At 37.6% G+C, this 16,739-nt stretch overlaps 1 protein-coding gene across 1 annotated transcript in view; it reads right to left on the bottom strand.

The window, feature by feature from the left end:
* Positions 1-1,466: 1,466 nt before the first annotated feature.
* The window catches only part of LOC140231219 (uncharacterized), a 148,367-nt gene continuing 133,094 nt past the window's right edge, over positions 1,467-16,739 (bottom strand). Inside the window, exons 9-16 of the mRNA XM_072311365.1 lie at positions 13,541-13,624; positions 12,483-12,551; positions 10,108-10,216; positions 8,782-8,919; positions 7,681-7,780; positions 4,352-4,465; positions 2,588-2,693; positions 1,467-1,628 (exon numbers count right to left, since the gene is read on the bottom strand). Coding sequence (XP_072167466.1) covers positions 1,467-1,628; positions 2,588-2,693; positions 4,352-4,465; positions 7,681-7,780; positions 8,782-8,919; positions 10,108-10,216; positions 12,483-12,551; positions 13,541-13,624 — 882 coding nt within the window. The remainder of the gene's footprint in view (positions 1,629-2,587; positions 2,694-4,351; positions 4,466-7,680; positions 7,781-8,781; positions 8,920-10,107; positions 10,217-12,482; positions 12,552-13,540; positions 13,625-16,739) is intronic.

The following is a 16,739-nucleotide window of genomic DNA, read 5'->3' as shown; positions in this document are numbered from 1 at the left end:
GGTGTCTATGATTTGGGGAAAGTACATGAGTGCCAAGCATGTGGGAATGCATGATGAAGTTGAGGTCAAAACATGTGCACAGGACAAAACTGTTTGTTGCAACATCTCTCCCAAGCCAACAATATTTCCTGTGTAATTTCACCTAATGCTGCTGCAATCCCTCCTAGATGATTTAACCCTTTGTCTGCTGAGTGCTGATTTGCACAGAACACCCCATAGCATTGTACATACTGTCCAAAGTTTTGGAATAGAAAGGGTTACAGCAAATGCAATTTTCTCATCATTGTACACACAGGACATATGATGACTGCAAATGGACATATGAAAACAAAACTAGATGTCATTCAGTTACAGTACTTAAAAATACTGCTCGAAAAGAGAAAAATGTGCATACTTCATAATATGATCAACAACTTCACGACACAATGACTGTTATTGTGTGCAGATTTTGAAGTGAAAAATAAGACTGTATTGAAGTTAGGCCAGTTCGCTGACAGCTTGTTGACTGAAAGGCCCCATAGATAAGTTTTACCACTTATGATTGTGATAAATTATTGTGATAAAACAGTATTGCACAAGAATATTTGTTGGCCATTTTTACTTGAAGTCATTATCTTCATATTTCTCTCACCCAAACAACACAATGCACACTTGAACGTAAGTAACTAAGGCCTGTTTGATGACATAACATGACAAATTGTCTCATTTGTGGCACAATGAGAACATCAAAACATCATGAAGAGGTATGAAAACAAAAAAGAGCTAAATATACACAAAGAAAATTTACTGTACGAGCATGTGAATCGAATCACTAAAGACTTTGTGTATGATAAAGTCATCTGGCTTTCCTGAGAGCCAGTTAGAGCGATCATTTCTCACAAAAAAGTCAATCAGACTTGGGCTGGCTTAGCAACCCCTACTCAATACAGGCAATCAAATGCTGCTGGTATGATGCTTTCATATCATACGCGAAATTACTGCCACCGTCCATTTGTATTGCAATGGAAACTATTCTGATAGTACATTAGAGAGAACACACGATGGGCAAAATTGCTGATTGAATAATACAGAGTAGTAGCACCGGGTGATTTCTTCTCTAAGATATGGTGCGTACAGTACATTGAGAATGAATGACTAATCGATCACACATTCTCAAAAACAAACAAACAAAGACAAGATATGATCTCATTTGTCAGGCAAATATGACAAAATCATTAATCATCCACAGTGGGATTGCCGAGAAAAGCGTCCATGAAATGCAGAGACGAAAGCTTTGTTTTCTCCTCTGCCGCCATACTCTGTGTGACCCTGAGTCTCTGAACAGGCGTGGTGGTCCCCTGCACAGACTCTGTGACGATCGGTGGGATTGGTACGTGATGGTGATGGTGGTTGTGGGGGGGGAGGGGGGAGTGGAAGGGGCGTAAGTAGGGTGAAAGATGGGCCCTGTACCAAGGCCATAACTATGGCTATAAGTCCTCCTTTAACCCCTTCTGTGGTGTTGGTGACGGTGATGGGTTGGCCTCGCTAACTCTCCCCTGAGAATCTGTCCCCCCTCCTCCTCCCCCTCCTCCTCCTCCTCCTGGATCACCTAGAGGCCTCTTGTGGAGACTACTCAGAGAGGATTGCACCTGGGCAGAACAGCAGAGGGAGCATCATCACTCAGGGTCATCACATACAAATATAATATAACCTCTTCATGCATATGGATAAACATTCTGCAAACTGTCAGCATAATAAATAACAGATGTTCATAACAAGAGTGTTGTCTTGAAACATACAATTCTCACATCACTGAGTTGAATTTTCTACTGAATTTGATTATTTCTATAAATCTGTCTTATATTCAAAACTTTTTGTCACACATGGTTTCATGAAAAAAAAAAAAAAATCAGCATCATTATGAAAACTACAGTCTACAAACTCCCTGTACTGAGCTTTTTAGCCTTTTTTATTCACAGATTAGCACACTCATTTATTGCTCTCATGTTTGGCGGTGGCTGCAATTAGGTACAGGTAACACAAAATTGACTTTCAGTAACAAGAAATAATATCCTAGTGTTCCTTACTGCATGAAAATGGTGATTATATGGGACTGTCTATTTAGAACACCAAAATTATTATTTTTTTTTTAAATTGGGGGATTTTTGTATTTTGTTCTTTTGTCTTATTTCCGATGGAGGAGGTTTCGCATGACATTAAATTAGAAGAGCCTATGACAGAGCCCGACAGGTGAACATCTCATTCACAAAGCATACCACTAGGCAAAAAACTAAAATGCAAGTATAGTGGTTTTTGGGTTGTTGTTGTTTTTTTTTTTTTCGGGGGGGGGGGGGGGGTGTATTGTAACCACTCGTGCCAAAGCAAACACATGATAACTAATCTAGGCTTATTGGTCTATACAAGGATTTGTTGAATTGACACAGACCACGTGAAGGCTGTGGTCACATGCTCTTTTGTGCACTAATCTGATTTGTAACATCATGGTACGTCGCATAACAGCTCTCGAAAGTCATTTGCATTTTATATTCATCAGCCCAGCCCTAGACCTCCTGGACCATCAGGGGAAGTGTTGGTGGGAAGCGCTCACCTGTAACAAAGCTTGGAGGTTTGCTGTCAGCGTGTCCTGTATGTGGGATACCTTCTGCTGGTGTTTGTGCTGCTCCGCAATGAACAGATCTCCCATGTTCCCCATGCTGCCGTGAAGAGAAGAATGAACAAAAAACAGTGAGTGCATTGTCATGATCGAGGGTGTGGGCCTCAATCAAGATTTGACACAATCAACTATAATGAAAACGGCGACTGGTGGTGAGAAAGGGGAACTTACAAGATATTCCCTCTGAAGGGTGTGAAACACTTTTTAGGGACTTGTTGCCTCCTTATTAGAGCAGCATTTCAAATCATGACGTTAGAATATTCTACATAATTCCAGGCAGCATAGGTCACCATCTATCACATTGCATGGGCTAGTATAGTCACAGTATTTTGAGAACACATACTCTCAACACCAACTTTCAGTGGTAGCCACTTTAATAATCACATCTACACTAGTCTCCAATACTTGAAGACAGTCTGGAGAAAATGCTTAATTTCCAACAAAAAATCCAGCCCAGCGTGCCCAAAGCATCACTTTTGAGCCTCATATACATGTACCATATTCAAGAAATTCTGCTACGATGAATCACATATGATTTCTACTGGCATCTCTAATTTTCAGTCACTTGGTTCATGACATTAAACAGAATACAAACAATCTTATCTTCTTTGCATTGAACTCATACATTGTATAACTGTTCTATTGTTTAAAGTCATTTTCCATTTGTTTCCTACAATGAGAGAACATTATGCATGTTTATTGACTCCCAGACATGTACCTGACTATTTGTGACCCTGCATCACAAAACCAACAAAAAGTCGCCACATATGGATTTTTTACTTGAGAGCAGATTCTTAAAGAGCAGACTCTAAGCTCTAAAATGATGTATAACTCAACTCACATGGACTCTCCTAACCTATCTAAATACTAGAAAGAAAGCACACACTCTGGAAAAGTGTGAACTGAGAAAAGAGGTTCTGAAGTACAGGGTCTATTCAAGCGCTTAATCTTTACCAAGCCATGCTAGCTGTGCAATGAAAGGGACAAAGCACAGGAAGTAGACCATTGGAGCAACAACAACGAAGGGATTATCAGATTAAGCTGAAATTGAACATGTTCTGTCAACACATTCTTTCCACGATCAATGCCAACTTTCAAAGAAGTAGAGTTACTCTGTCAAAAGTTATTGAACATGAGAGTGAAGAGTGTGTAAAGAATTTCAAGAAATGAAAAGGGGACTCTAAGATCTATCTGATCATTCTATTCTCCCCCGAAAATTGGTTGTAGAAAAACTGCTGAAAACACACTTTCCCATTCATATTATTATCCCAAACTTACTAATAATATAGAAGAAGGATAGCTCTTTGGGAAAATATGAAAACCTCAATATTAACTTGGTTGACCCATTTCACCTTTTTGGAGTCCTCACGTAAAATTAAGGGGTGCGACTTTTTGTTCGTTTTGTGACGCACGGTCACATTTATACCCACATAACATATCCGTTTAAAGCATTGCCTATCAGAGCAGGGTACATCATGAACATAATCTATTGGACTTTCAGAATCTCTAGAGTAGAAATGAAGATCTTTGTGTTGTTACATACCTATAAACAAAACTCAAAACTATCAATGATTACATAATACATGAATATATCCATTCTTTCTCTTTTTTGGGGTGTAAATTCATATAACAAGAGGAAAAACTAAGATGTTTTATATTTGACAAGGGGGTACTTGTCGAGCAAGTACAATAGCTCACCTCTCAAGGTGGACGGATTCGTGGGGCGAAGTCTGGGGGAGGGCAGTGGTGTGGGGCTGCAGCCGCCAGATCCTGATGGTCAGTACTGCTGCTGAGAAGGTCAGGCACAGGAGACTGGACAGGACAGAGGCAAGACAGAAAGACAGACAGATGGACAGATAGACAGACAGACAGACAGGTAGAGGAAGAGAATTAAAATGGAGAAAGAAGAGAACTACAATGAGTAAAAGAATACTTATACACAATACTGTAGCACAAGATAAAAGAGAGAACTATTGAGTTATAGTCTACATGAATGCATGACAATTTTGTCAGTGTGCTAGTTTCCATATTTTCGACACTGATTCAGTAATTCTAACAATCTATGACCTGCAGCTAAGAAGTAAAATTTGATGGGGTTAATTTAAATGTAATGTTGTTGTGTAGGGCTGGTGGTGTGTTCTTTACCATCAAGCAAATTGAAATACTCTTTATCATGATACCTTTGATATTTCCCAAAGAATAAAAAAATGATCTGTTTATGAATTTGGCATAAAGATACTATGCAATCAAACTTCATATTCTAAACTGTACCACAGTTTGCATTTATAAAAAAAAAAACAAAACAAAAACAAGAGTCAGCACAGTTTCTTTTTTTTTTTTTTAACAAATCTTGGATTTTGTCATGTTACAGTTATCAGAAATAATATCTTTCCTCGTTAGATTACTAATTGTCATGATCATTTTAATCAATTGATTTCATGCCATCAATATCATTGGAAAAACAATAATTGAATTACATTCACAGAAAAAAAAAACTGATTTTTTTTTTTCCAAATCATATCCTATGAGCAGCATGTGTGAAATATGAAGAATTCATACTATCTCTAATGAAATTTTACAGCGCTCAAACCCCATGCATACTTCTGAAGGACAGGCGGCTAGTTGTATTGTATGTAGATCAGCCTGTCATTGTGTTTGCAAAATTCTGACAATTCTTTATAATATCTGAGGGTCACTATGACAACTACTAAAGACTATATGTGACCCGCTACAACAAAAGGATCCTAAAGTCGCTGACGGGCGAGCCAAGCATGGCCCAGAAAAAATGCTATTTTCTGGCCTTTCCTTTGATCATTTAGCTTCGAAATTTCGGCAGATGATAGAAGATACATTAGAATACAAAATTATGTAAAAACAGAAATCCGAACGTTTTGACAGATTTTGGTGTTCTGACTTCAAACTTGATTTTCTCGGCTCACCAGTCAGCGACTTTAGGATCCTTTTGTTGTAGCGGGTCACATATCACTTAAAGACCAAATGATGCATTTGCAACTATGATACATATTCATAATATGCAAAGTAAGCTGGGAGACTGTAAATTTCAATCCCAGTATCCTAACTGCGAAATGTATATTGTGCTGACCACAAGGTTGAGGTATTATCTTCCTGTACATTAACTTTAAAGGGACTGTACAGTACTGGCAGGGGTGAAGATTCATGTTTTGAACATTCCTAAGTGAGATAATGAGAAACCTCATATGAAATATGAGATAACATGTAATTTTAAGACAGATTCAACGTTTATTTGATGAAAATTGGTTTTCAAAAGGCAGAGACACGAGATATCCAAAAAAAGTGATAATAATAAAAGGCGACAGGCCACGCCTTTTATTAGGATCTCTTTGTTTCACCTTGTTTTTGGATATCTCAGCCATTTCAAAACCGATTTTCATCTAATAAACTTTTGATACCCCTTAGAATTGTATGCTCTTTGACATCTCATACTATAGAGTGGTTTGTGAATATCTTGTAAAATGTGACCGTGTACCTCAAAACGAACATAAAGTCGCACACACTGATTTTGTGTGAGGACTGAAAATAAGTGAAATGGGTTAACCTAGCCGAACTTGACTTTTTCATATTTTCTGAAAGAGCGGGTCTTCTTTCACATTATGCAAAAATTTGGTATCATAAAACTTTACATTATGCAAAAATTTGGTATCATAAAACGGGCAGGAAAGTGTGTTTTTTTGCAGTTTACCTCGAACATTTTTGGTAGAATAGTGTGATTAGGTGTGTCTTTAGAATCCCTTTTTCATTTCTGAAAAACCTTGTCCACCCTCTTCACTTTCAACTCTAATAACTTTTGAAAGGATAAAGCTACTGCTTTGAAAGTTGGCATTAATTATGGACAGAATGGGTTAATGAGGCATGTTTAATTTCAGTTTAATCTGATAATCTCTTCATTGTTGTTACTCTGGTGGTTTACTTCCTGTTTTTTGTCCCATTCATCGCATAGCCAGCACGGTTTGGTAAAGATTAAGCGCTTGAATAGACACTGTACTTCAGAGCCTCTTTTCTTAGTTCACACTTTTCATGAGTTTGTGCTTTCTTTCCAATATTTAGATAGGTTAGGAGAGTCCATTTGATTTGAGTTATACATCATTTTAAAGCTTAAAGTCTGCTCTTTCAGAATATGGTCTTAACTAAAAATTCATATCTGGCAACTTTTTGTTTGTTTTGAGGTGCAGGGTCACAAATGTTAAAAGCTAAATCCTCCCCTCGACCAGAACTGTACACACCATTTAATGTCACAGCATACGATTTCATAAAAGTCTTGCATTCACGGAATCCTGACGCAATTGCTACGTGCTGTGTTGGACACTCTTTCTTCACTTTTCTCTAATAATCCATGTCATTTTGTACTTTACCTTTCCTTTTGTTTTTGTTTGTTTCTTCATTAGAAATGCATGCACTCATTTTGTAAACTTCAGGGGGATATCAAAACCATAAATCTCTTTACACGTGGACCCTTCACACTACAATTGATGCCTGGCCATGTCCTCAATGTGAACCCAGGCTTTCAGTCATGAAAGAGCGAGTTTTAATTCTGCAGGTTATTGATCTCAATTTGCATGTGAACAACTTTATCGCACATTAGTTACATTCAGAGGGTGATCTCAACCTCGAGGACAAGCTTGCAGTAAAGTATGGGGTGCCAATGGTACATGGTCTCTTTTATCAGAAAATTGTTTTTTCGTTGACAAGTGACAATGTCAGTTTCATTTTGAAATTGTTATTTCATTGACAAAATTGCTATTTCATCCACGACATTGGCATCACTTGTCCACAAAAAAAAAACAATTTCATGACGAAAGACACCATGTGACACTTGGCACCCCATACTTAACTACAAGCTTATCCTCAAAATTACCTAATCCTCGAGGTTAAGATCACCATCTTAACGAACTAATGCCATACACCATGTGTTCTGACTTGACAATCCAACAAGCGACAATGATATCCCTCATCTAGTAAACCACAGCACTACAGCGGAGACCACTTACAGGATTCCTATGAGAAGTAAGAAGGGTTGGTACTGAGGTAGCCTCTTGAGGGCGCCCCCCATTCTCATGATAGACTTGAAGATGCTGACGGAGCACAGCACTAGGGAAGGAGAAACAAATGGAGATAACAATATTTTCATTTAGAAAGGAATTTTTAGGGTATAGGAATTCATTTTAGAAGGAAGATATTAACAAGACCACAACACTGTGCCACTGTGAACAGGTCACTCCTGTTGACTGCTGTCAAAATATTTTGTTTGATGGAATTTATGAAGATGAAATACATGCATTTTAACACAGCAGATCTATAAACACACAAAAAAACATGAAAAAAATGCACAGAAAGATGCTACCAAATCATGATCATGGCAAATAATTAAATGTACAACCACTGTGGTTAGTATGATTATATAATATCATTATCAAAAACCCAGTAATGATTTACACACTTGGTAGTGAATGGTCGAATTCATTCACAAAATGTGGATTCACATTTTGTGAATGAATTCGACCATTCACTACCAAATGTGAAGTTCTAAAAAGCGAGACAAACAAGCAATACTTCCTACCAGCAAAGCTATGGACGTGAAACTGAGTTTTTCACCATCCTGAATTTAATATTTCATCATATTACTTCAAACCACTGCTGTCGAAATGTCCACGCAAAAATGCACATCAGGATGGCTAATCAGGATGAGAATATACAATCTGGTTGGCAAGCAACGTCATATGTATCAATATTCATCCGATAATGGGATGAAAAAAATGCAATGATTCACAGCTGGTAAAAAGATGGTGGAATCTTTTGGTTATCATAACAGCAATCTGGGGCAGCAAAACAAAGACTACACATAACAGAAATTTCTGTACTTAACTGGAGGCAAACCTGGAATTGTACTATTAGGTACTGCCACAAAAATAAACAAGGTGACTTGTTCTGTTATTTCACACTCCTTTCAAAAAGGTTTTCTTTTTATCTGCCCTTCATCACAGCCACCCTCTGTTGTGACCTCAATTCAACAGTGAAACTGAAATCTCTGTGTCAATGACAAAGAGTGTATCACTGATGGATCCCAGGCACGGCATGTGTCTTCCACTCACTGTGAGCGAGATGACGGTGGCTGAAGCGAGAGCACTGACTACGCCCTGCCAAATCTGCCACGGAATGTGGGAGGTCGGAGGTCAGGCGCAGTTGTCGTGGACTACTGTGATGAGAGGAGGACAAGTCGCTACGTAGATCTGCATGGGCGTGGTGGAGGATGACAGAGAGAGGGGAGATGCGGGATGGGAAGAGGATGGGAGGTTTGAAATGGAAATGGATGTTGATTCGTTACTGCATTATGTCTTCAATAATGACAAGTTACATGATCATAATGCCAAGTCACATGATCAGCATGCTTTTGTAGGAACACATAGCCTAAACATATATGACAAACTGGGTCCCGTTTCATAAAACTTGTTATCTGTGACAACTGTCGTCACATTTCTGTGACAAATTTGCTCTCAGCCAATCAGATGCAAGGATTTCAGTAGCTTATAACAACTATGACAATTTGTCACTGATAACAAGTTTTATGAAACAGAGTCCAGTGAAAAGGAAAAAAAAACACCTTGATGTAATGATTAAAAAAAAATGATATAAATGATATTTTTAAAAAGTGTGACTATAAAGCATGGAAATGACTGAACATGTTGATATGTTGATTACGTGACTCACAACCTCCTGTGAAAATGAGATTAATGCCGAAGAAACCTCCCACCTTTCCAAATCTCACGATTTTTGGGCAAATGATATGGCAAAAAATTACACACTGCAGTTTTCTCATGGCTGTGAGCATACTTTGGACACAGATTTATGAATTGCTCAAATAAAGCTGTCATGGCACTTTAAAGGAGAAATTTCATCCAGATAGTCATTACATTCCTTTGTATGAAAACAGAAAAGATAAGCCGACCAGTGAAACCTTGGGATAAAAATTGGACACATAAAAGAGTAACAAATTGTAAGAGTATTTGGGCTGAGATAGAACTTAATATCCTCTTAGGAGGATATGCCAAAACTTATTTCTCTAATCACAGACCATGAACAGGTCTGAAGAAAATTTCTCTCAGGAGCTGAGTGAAAATTGGTAAATTTTTGTGTACAAGCCAGATGGAGAACTTCTGAACACCTAGATCACACACAGCTACCAATTTGTCCTACTCTCCACACCTTAGGTTTTTTTTTTTATGTATCCAATTTTTCCCCAAATGTTCACTGATCTACTTCTCTGATTTTTCTGCCGTAATACAAAGCAATGTAATATCAGGATGAACATTCCCTTTCATCATTCATCCTCGCATGCATGGGTGAAAAACATGAGATGGACCCCCGACTGGTGGATGATCCTCCGGTCATGGGGGAGAGTGATTTGTGGCATCCCTTACCTGACCGCCTGGGAGATTCCCGTCTTTGGTGAGCGCCGACCGACGAGAGCATGCTGCCGTTCTGGATCTCATTGGCATTGCCGTCCAGACCATCATCGCTCTGTGAGCTCTGGAAGAAGCAAAGTGAAACATAGAAAGTGAGCAAGAGAGAATTGAAATAGAGTTCAAGTACACACATTCTACTATAAAACAGAAGTGAATTTGTAACACACTCATACAGATGTATTTGCACTGTGAGCCAGTTTCGAGTACACGGTGTATATTCTGTGCATGAGGAGATACATACATGTAAGGTCATCTGATAAAAATAACATGAGACACAGAACTGCAATATGAGCAATGTCATGGACAGTGCTCATATATCAGTACTGGTAGTTTCTTTGTCTTGTAGTGAAATAACATCTTTTAACTTCCAAGGGAGCTGGTTTACATTAAAGAGAGCTGGAATACATAAATGTGTGATATCTACAAACTTTTCAATTGATTGTTTGTTTTGATGGTGTAGAATTTGGGGTCATTTGAACCACTGCTCACTGATGAGTGATAGAGTGACTTTTAGTTGAAGTTTCTAAATTAAAAGCTGAAAGCCTTACAGAGGTCAAATAAACAAGAATTCAGGAGTGGCTCGGTATTGAATCGCAACTGACCTGCATAGAGGTTGAATTTGAGAAAACTGAACTCAAGCAATAGTCCAAATTAAGCAGCACAGAATATATCGTCGCTGGGGTGACAAGACCTCGTATCTCAAAAATGTCAAAAACAATTTTTTTTAGCTTAATGGTCAAATAATGGGTCAAGTGATGTCTTGGCCAAATCCTAACTGTCTTACTCCAAAAATGAAGCCACCATGACATGTCAAAGAGAAGGCTTTCCCATTCACTATAGTGCTTTGGCCGCCATGTTTTTTCGCTCTCCTGAACATATGACAATTTTGAGATACGAAGTTTTGTCACCCCAGCGACGATATACTGGTATTGGTTCATGTTATGGACCAAATGAAGTTGAGGTTAAAATGAAATTGAGTTATTGTTGTAAGTTTCAACATACACGTCAATGAAGGTATTTAACAAACTTTGAGCATCGATGAAATGGATGTACAAGATGTGGAGCAAACAATGTACTGTAAAATTGGATATTTTCGCGCGACTAATTTTTTGCGCTTGGTCCAGTAAGAAGAGTTTCGCGTGTTTTTAATTACGTGGAATCAAGAGAGTAAGTACGGGAAGATATGGCAAGCAAAAATATTCACGTGCTTTTATTTTTGCGCTAGTTTCTGGTTGCGCGAAATGCGTGAAAATTTCAACACCGTGAAAATTTCCACTTTTACAGTAGGTTCAACTTGTAAAGTAAACCTAATCAGGGTGTTAAGTTTCAATTGAGGAACAATGGACTTGAGTCAATTATCTGGCCATGAACTTATGGTGTTTAATCATTGTTAATGACATTACCATCTTCCAGGAATTCTGGAAAATATTTTTGTTATACTGACTATTTTAACTCATTGGGTGACTTCAAGTAAATTTGGTGCTAGTGCTGGTATTAGTGCCATATTAACACTAGTACTAATGATAATCCTGAACTTGAAATCACTCGGTTTTAGCAGGATGACCTCAAAATTACGACATAGTTCTGTTAGCCAGCTTGGCTCAGAGCTGAATGTCACCTGCTGAATCGAGCTCCACCATACTTCTTCAAGATTTACATACTTTTTTTTCCAAATACCTAACACCAGTCCCTACAGATTACCAAATCTGTAATGTTTTGTGTTGGTGTTAATATCGATGCATTTGCAAGGCCAAAATTCATGGATGCACAGTGTCCCAAATCATACTAAGAATGACATGTTATGCACAGTCCATGATACTGCAATAGTCATATGTGCTGAGCACACAAATACTCAACATGTGGCCACATACATGTACAATGTAAATCTATAGCCAGAAATAAAAGTAATTTTCTTATTCTTCGGAGATGTGAAAAAATTTGCGGCATTTTTATTTTTCCCACATCACTTGTCCAATATAAAGCATTCACAGCTGTGGTTTTTCATTTTGACTTGAATCAAGTGCAATCATGTTTGTTTGTTTTCTTTTTTCATTGTGCAATTCCTACACAACTTCACAGTGGGATAAAAATATTAAATAACACCTAGTGTTGGGAATCAATATGATTGGCACCATTTGAATTAATGTGACCATCGGAATAGGAGCTTCAATTTGAGGCAGTCGTTTGGGAGATAACACCAATGCCAGCACTAGTACCGAATTTGAAACCATTCCACCACAACAAGAGTGTCATTGCAGGCAAAACTGGTACATTTGATACTTGCTACACCTATCGCATTCCCATAACCTTTGGAAATGCCCAAAACTAACCTCATCACAGTTATCAGGAATGTCGTCTCCATCACTCTCGCCTTGCTGGCTGGAATCAGGGGTCATCGACTGGTTGATCCAGTGATGCAGGGAAGAGAGAAAATCAAACAATGGCAACTTTAACTCTATTGGCAATGCTTCTAAAAATGAAACAAACAATCTTAAACCACAAATCCTGAATCTGTACCCTGATTTTAAAACCACAAAGCTTAAAAAAAAAAAATGTTTTGATAGCTGTGTAAATTTTGCTCCATGCCAAGTTTGATCATGTTCTACTCCTTATCACACTTCTTGAGTCTCTGTGTTGATGAAACGTACGGTTTTGCACATGAAACAGCATCATTTCTGGCTGGTTATTTCTGAGTACTGCAGTTGAGAATATTTTTAAAGTCAGCAAAGTAAGTACCTATTTACACTAACATCATGGACAGAAGAAGAGATTATCACATATCACACAATGTAATTTGCCTGTAAAGTTTGTGAGTAAAACATTACAGCAGAGCATTTAATAACACATGTTATATTGTACCATTAATTTTAACCTCTAACCTTTGAATCACCCTGCCACACATGTTACAATTAGAAAATTTCTCTTTAATTCCTATAAAACAATTGCACCTGACATTTCTATTTAAAGTTTGATCAGATTTTGGCAAATGCTCCTTCTGTTTTAACATAGAAGAAAATCATGAAATCACAGAGAGATTGATTACCATAAACTATGTCCCACTCAAACCTACATATATATGGCATTCTACAGAGATTTTACAGAACTTTCTTCTCTTAAAAGCAGCAATAAAATGATTTCCTTTTTTTTATAAATATTTGTGTGTGTGTGTGGTTTCTTCAGGATTATAACATGACAGATGAAATTAAAAATTGAAAAAGCAAACAAACCAACAATCTTGTTTCCTAAAACTAATCACTGCCTTGCAGCAACTTTTTTAAGTACGAATGCACTCCATCGACTACAATACAATCTCAAGCGGTGGGATGCCACTGTCTTAATTGCACCTTGCCAAGCCTTACTGTGGGCAGGACAATCTTTTTCCAATTACCTCTGTCTCTCCCTTGGCATTCTTCCAGACTCTGTACAGGAGTTGATAGGTGGAATGTCTTGAAAGTAGTGATCCAAATATATGCTGCAACAGAGAGACAATTTGGAAGAGAGAAGCAAGCAAGAAAAGAACAATCAGAACGGTAATCATGTAAATCTTCACTCAGACACGGCTGCAGATGATTGGTTAAATGTCTTGGAAGTAGTGATCTAAAAATACATGCCAGCTGGGAAGGCAATAACACTAGCAGGACACTGAGAAAGGAGAGCACATAAAAGACAAGTCCATTTGAACATGATTGGTGATATCGGTCGGTATCACGTTTTGTTAGGTGCTGGGCACCTAAATCGCTGTGATGACGATGTCGGGTGAGATCTTGAGCAACATGGTACAATGACATGATTGTATAATTGTTACCATACTACCCTGATAGGGTAGCAGAGCTTATAACAAAGGACTACAAAAATTGCAGTGACTCAGTGGGGAAGGGGTGGGGGTAGAATTTGATACTACATCCAGAATTAAAATTCCCCCCCCCCCAAAAAAAAAAAAGGCTATGCACCCTGAAACTCTACAGTTTTTATGAAACATGTTACCAAACTGTCTCTTGATTTGATCTCTACAGCATGTTCAAAAAAAAACAATTACAATCAGATTTTTGCATTGATAACACCCAATATGATTAAATCGTCTAAATGCTACTTCAATGTCTTAAAATATAACATCTTAGCTCTATTTTGCAGAAAACCCCATTGAATTTGGTTAAGAGGTCACAGAGAAATGTGGATTGTTGTAAAGCATGTCATGAGTCTGATTCTTCCAAGTTTAGCGCTTGGATGCTCTTGTGTGTGAACACAATAGACAGAGCTTGGAGGGAAGAGATTCCTGACATGTTCTACAAAATTCATCATTTCTCTTTGACCCATGAAGCAAATTGAATGGGGTTTTCTGTAAGATGTAGGCAATGAGTTATAGTTTCGTACCCTGAAATTGTATTTGGATTGATTCACTTTTTTTAACGTTATCATTGCGGAGGGTCCCGTTGTATTTTGGGGGAACATACGGTATTATCATGCTTGATTATCTTGCCTCCTGCTAGCTTGGCTGAATCTTTGCTCTTTCAACTTTCAGTAAGACTTTTCTGTTTTTGTTTTTTGTTTTTCTGATGGCTGCATTGCTTTCTTTTCTTAGCATGTTCGCTTTCTTAATGAAATTGGACAAAGTGCTTTTCATAGGAAAGCTTGGAGTCTGGAGAATTCAAAATATCCAAATCACAACATCTATGCTCACTGACTTTATCAAGCTGTCCTAGAATCATGGCAAATCCACAGTATGTGGGTTTGCCATACGTCAAGATTTATATCTTGTAATCCTGAGAGGAAGCTGCAGGAGATCTTACAGCGTGAATCCAAAACATTTTACATAACTTTTAATGAACACAGTACAACTGTACAACTTGGAAGGCAGATTTTGAGGGAAATTGAACATATGATAAGAAAGGAGTTTTAAAGTTTTGCATGAACCTGAAACCAAATATAACAAAAAAGTTGATGCTATCGGTCCTAGCCAGGCATATGCATATTACATGAGGTGATGACATCACCACTTAATATCTCTCCCACTAGTGTGTACATTAGAATATCATTGAGTAATGTCCTTTATGAAAAACTTGGCAACTATATATAACCCCTTTTTATCATTAAAGGGAAGATAAACCCCAAGAACAATGTGGATTGAGAGCAAGCAGCAACATTAGTAGAACACATCAGTGAAAGTTTGAAGAAAATCGGACAATCGATGCAAAAGTTATGAATTTTTAAAGTTTTGGTGTTGGAACCGCTGGATGAGGAGACTACTAGAGGTTATGATGTATGAGTGGACTACAATATCAAGAAAATATAAAGAAAATACTACAAAAATCCATTTTTCATGAAAATTACAAATTCCATCAACTTGATATTGACATATGTTAAGGGTAGCAATTATTCCCCCTGCTTTCTGAAAGCGGTTGGTCCACTGCTCTTTCATAATTCTAGAAAAGTGAATTTTTGTTGAATATCCTTTTCTTTGCATTGGTGTCCATTCATACATCATATCCTCCAGTAGTCTCCTCATCCAGCGGTTCCAACACCAAAACTTTAAAAATTCATAACTTTTGCATCGATTGTCCGATTTTTCTCAAACTTTCACTGATGTGTTCTACTAGTTGCTGCTTTCACTCAATCCACATTGCTCTTTGGGTTTACCTTCCCTTTAACTGTCGTCATTCCTAGATTCCTAGAATGGTAGGCCTACATCGTCTTTCACTGATAGCCATTTTGAATAATCGGGAGTTAGTGCAGCTCAGATCACGTGAACTCCCGATTAACTAGTATTCAAAATGGCCATTAGTGAAAGACAATGTACCATTTGCACATGCTGCATATAATCTTCGTTTTCGGTAAGTTGTGAATTGTGTGAACAGTGACTGGGCTGTGTATACTTATTAAAAACTGTGTCTATTGTGCAGAAAGAGGTGCTTACAAAGCATTCCATGAGCAAGTAAAAATTTCTATTATCTTGAATTATTCTCCAGAGGTTTGCTTTGCTTCATTTTGTTCTAAAAAAAAAAAAAAATCAATCACTGACGTGCAAGTAAATCCTTTAAATTGGTTCTTATTCCTTCTGAATGCCTTCCACTGCTTTATGCTGAAGATGAATAATAACTGCTGGGAAATTTTGCTGTCATTTCTGATTTTCTGATAAATTTCTAATGTAATTTCTAATATATTTCATGATATAAATAAGTTTTTTTCCCTCTTTGTGAAACTTCCATTCTGCCAGAGACTGCTGTCCTCTGCATTTTTTAAATCAACCCTCGGCATTTCCAAGTAAATCTGATAAGTTGACAAATTAGATTTGGGGGGGGGGGGACATTTCATGATTTGTTTGCAATTCTGCTCTCAGTATCTTGCTTCATTGCACTGATTGACAGAACTTAATGAAAATGATTTGAATGATTTCACATTTTTGTTGAAAAAAACAATATCACAATATCATAAAAGCCATCATTACATTATGACAACCCACTGCCCATGTCTAAATGCATTATTTATCTTTATAAAAAAAAAAAAAATCATCCAAATGGCATTCACAATACAAACACAAACAGTGCATGTTGCTGCAACCAACTGTCTAATACAGAAATCAAGGGGGTATT

The sequence above is a fragment of the Diadema setosum genome, chromosome 7 (assembly GCF_964275005.1).
Source record: "Diadema setosum chromosome 7, eeDiaSeto1, whole genome shotgun sequence".
Taxonomy (NCBI): Eukaryota; Metazoa; Echinodermata; class Echinoidea; order Diadematoida; family Diadematidae; genus Diadema; species Diadema setosum.
This window is presented reverse-complemented; position numbering and strand designations above follow the sequence as displayed.